Below are 3,640 nucleotides of genomic sequence, written 5' to 3' on the forward strand. Positions count from 1 at the left end.
GCTGCCCCAGCCCGCTCCGAAACGCCAGCAGACCGTCCCCGCCACGGACACCCAAGGGCTCCGCCAGCCTGCTCAGGGCTCCTCCCAAAGAGACCCCCCGCCGCCCCAGCACCAGCGCTGCAGCTTGCCGTGGGGGGGTCCCTGCTGCACCCCGCCAGCCCCCAGCTGCAGCACTATCCCGCCAGCACCCGGCGGGCACGGCTCCACTGTCACGGCGCCGGAGAAGACACCAGCCCTTGGCCACCTGGGCCCCCATGGCGCGCTGCCAGAGCCTGCACGTCGCGGCACCTGCGTGGGGGCACAGCCGGCCAGCCGGGGGGCGCAGGGCCCCCGGCACACACAGCCCTGCCTCACCGCTGAGCAGTCAGAGACGCTCCGCCATGTGCAGGACCTTCTGCAGCTGGTGGCCACGGCCAACGGGCAGGTGGGACCACCGGCAGGGGACGAGCACGCCCAGACATCTCAGGGACAGGGGGCCGTGGGGCCCCAAGGGCCCAGCAACCGGGGGGACCTGCAGTCCCAGCTGCAGTCCCTGGAAGGGGTGCTGGAGACCAGCCAACAGACCATCCGCGTGCTGCTGGACGTCATCCAGGACCTGGAGAAGAAAGAGGCCCAGCGGGACGGGTGAGCAGCGGCTGCGGGCGGGCTGATGTGACTGGGGGAGGGCTGGGGTGGAAAGATGTGGTGCCCTGCCAAGGACTGGGTCCCTGCTGCTTCSTGGGCACGTTTCTCCTGTGGGAGGCTTGGTCTGCTGTCTAGGCAGCCCCAGGAGCCGCTGCCGCAGCCCAGGGAGTGACTGGCGCTGCAGACACTGAGCCCCCAGCCCCCAGTCCTCCTGCTCCTGCCCAGCGCCGGGCAGAGCCGCCAAGGTCCTGTAGGGTCACATACGGCAGGTTTGCAAAGTGCATGTGGTCCTCACGCCCGCTCTGAGCCCCAGCCCTGGGGTTATGCAGGACACAGCCTTCGCAGCAGGCAGCCCCGGTGGCTGACATCCCCCCAGCCAATCTTCCTCGGCCTCCCAGCTGGTTCTGCCAAGCCATACCACATGTTAAGGATTAGTCTGTRGTGGCCCAGGGCCAAGACCCTTCAAACTCCTTTCACACAGGGGCCTGCTCTGAGCCCCAGACTGGGAGAGCTGCTCGCCCYGTGCCCATCCCTGCTTCCCCCTGGCGCCCTGCGTAACAGTTCTGGGACTTATTCCCCTTGTCCCAAGGACAGCTCCCATCACTGCAGGGCAATGGTCCATTTACGAAGCCTAACGAAGCTTGCATTAGCAAGAACTGCCTGTGAAATGCAGATGAAACCACCCTGTATCATATCCCAGACTAGTGGGAAGGGACTTCTGGATGTCCCCRGCCCAAGCCCCACTGCACATGGGTCCAGCTAGAGCAGGTTCCTCAGGACCATGTCCATCTGCAAGGAGGGAGAGCTCCCAGCTCTTCAGCCCCTGTCGTGGGGCTTGACCCCCCTGAGGGTGAAAAGATTTCCTAAGCTCTGGTGCCCCTCCTAGCTCGGTGCCCTCTGCTGCTCCCATGGACCAGGGAAAAGCCACATGCCTTGGCTTGGCACGGTTGGCGGTTTGTAAACCGCCTGCCTTGGGGGCGGCCCCGGCGCGCTGGGGTCGCAGCGCTGCAGAGCGCCTCCTCGCCAGGCTGATCGGCAGCCGTGCTGGCTCAGCTGCTGCGGGGACTAGGACTGAGGACCGAGGCTTGAGCGGCCTTGGTGGTTTGGGAGCATCCAGCCCCAAGCATACGGAGCGAGCGTTGCCTGCGGGCGCCGCGGAGCAAGGCGCGCTTCGCGGCAGTGCTTGGGGGTCTCATTTGGCATATTGCTGCTTCAGGAGGGCACACGGGATGGGAGCTGGACCTGCCAGACRGGCAGCTCCTGCCAGTCTGAGCCCTCATGCCTGTGCAAATGTTTCATTATTTTATCTAAAATAAGTRACTGCTAAATGCCTCCTTCCACGTTTGAGGCAATACAGCCTTAGGTAACGAGAGGTGTGGATCCCTCAGGAGCATTAGTGAGAGAGCAATGGCAGGAGTCAGTCGACGCTCTCCGTCTGCAGCGCAGTCGAGCCCTGGTACTGGCACGGCGGTTCCCCGTGCCCAGTGTAGCCCCTGCCCGCTGGTGCAGTGCTTGGTGGCCGCTGGGGCGCAGCGCTGGCGTGGCCGGCCATGCCTGTGCAAAGGGCAGGCTCGCTTCTGCGGTCAGGACTGTGCTTGTCTGCTCGGGAGGCTGATTCAGCCTCGCTGCAGGCAGCTTAATTAAGATCTCGGCTCCGTATACTGTTGCAGTCAAATGAGCAAACAAGATGCCCAGAGACATAAGAAACAGGGTAGAAAATCACATGAAAAATGTCCTAGTGTCATTCCTCTGAGGAACAGCCTGGTGCTGTTTGCAGTGGCTCAGTGTCCTGGCACCATGCGGGGGGGGGGGRAAGGGGCTCTGGGGTGCCCACCGTGGGCACCGAGTCGTGTCTGACCCCACGTGGCAATGTGCCGGGTCCTCGGAGGTGGTGATACCCAACCCAAAACACGAGCMTGGCTATGGAGGTCTGCATTAGACCTCATCCTGGCAGAGCAGCCTGGCTTATACGAAGTTACATAAATGTATATACACACACGCATATGTAGATGCATGTGTCTATATGTGTGTGTGTGCAAATACCTCTATATTTTACACAGATATAAAAGGTATCACGATCTACTTTATGGGCTAACAGTATAATCCCAATTGTAATATATAATGTGTCACATTAAAAGACTTACTTTCCCAGGGCTGATAAAAACCCGATCGAGGTCGCGTAACAGGGAAAAGCATTACGAGAGGAAAACGCAAGCAGTGCGGGGCGGCCGGGCTGCTTCTTGGGGGTCCCCCAGCCGGCGCAGCCGCGGGGGCCAGCAGGGTGGGTGGCCAAGCACCTTCATCCAGGCGGGTCCCCTGCCCCAGGCGCCACGCAGCCCCCGGCAGCGCGCTGGGGTGCGGGGTGACTCCAAGAGCACACAGGCTCCAGCTCAGCTGGGGCTGTGGGCTGCTCCGAGCCGGCCCCGTGTGCGGAGTGTCTCGGCGCGGGGTGCAGCGACGCGGAGGCTGCGCGCCGTGGGATGCGCGGACACCGCCGGCCCCACGGGGTGCTGGCGAGGACGCCGCCGGGCACTGGGGCAGCAGAAACAGGGTGCAAACTCCTGCTGCAGCGACCTGGGAGGAGGACAGAGCCGCCTCTTGTGGGGCTCGGGCTGAGCTGAGCTGTGGGGCTGGCGGAGGCCCTCGTGGGCCATTTGGCTTAATTCAAGTCCCATGAGCCAGCCTCAGAGGGTGCAGCGCAGAAGTGCAGGAGCACTCTGGGCACCGTGCTGCCCCGGGGGGAGGCCAGGAGTGCGCCGGGAATGCGGGCACCTGCCCTGTGCTCATGGCGCTTCCCCTTGGCTGCAGGCGCCGCTCCTACCGGACGGGGCAGGACATCGCCAACTGCGGGACCTGCCGGGACTGYGCCTGCATCATCTACAGGTAGGAGGCAGCCCGGTGGGTCTGCCGGAGGTCCCGCCGGTGGCCCTGTGCCAGCGCAGCCGCGAGGCAGCGCTGCTGGGGGCTCATTCGTGGTGGCACGGTGGGAGGACATGCTGCAGCCAGCATGCTGGGG

At 63.9% G+C, this 3,640-nt stretch overlaps 2 protein-coding genes across 2 annotated transcripts in view; one reads left to right on the forward strand and one right to left on the reverse strand.

The window, feature by feature from the left end:
• Nucleotides 1-3,640, reverse strand: part of LOC146588827 (dedicator of cytokinesis protein 2-like) — a 78,960-nt gene that overhangs the window by 28,090 nt on the left and 47,230 nt on the right. The gene's annotated exons all lie outside the window — the stretch shown is intronic.
• The window catches only part of LOC146588828 (uncharacterized), a gene marked incomplete at its 5' end in the record, with an annotated part of 4,439 nt that continues 800 nt past the window's right edge, over nt 2-3,640 (forward strand). Inside the window, 2 exons of the mRNA XM_085317299.1 lie at nt 2-624; nt 3,433-3,507. Of these exons, the coding sequence (XP_085173425.1) occupies nt 2-624; nt 3,433-3,507 (698 nt within the window). The remainder of the gene's footprint in view (nt 625-3,432; nt 3,508-3,640) is intronic.

This window comes from Rhea americana, unplaced genomic scaffold (assembly GCF_003343005.1).
Source record: "Rhea americana isolate MKP2758 unplaced genomic scaffold, rheAme1 scaffold_495, whole genome shotgun sequence".
NCBI classification, from domain to species: Eukaryota; Metazoa; Chordata; class Aves; order Rheiformes; family Rheidae; genus Rhea; species Rhea americana.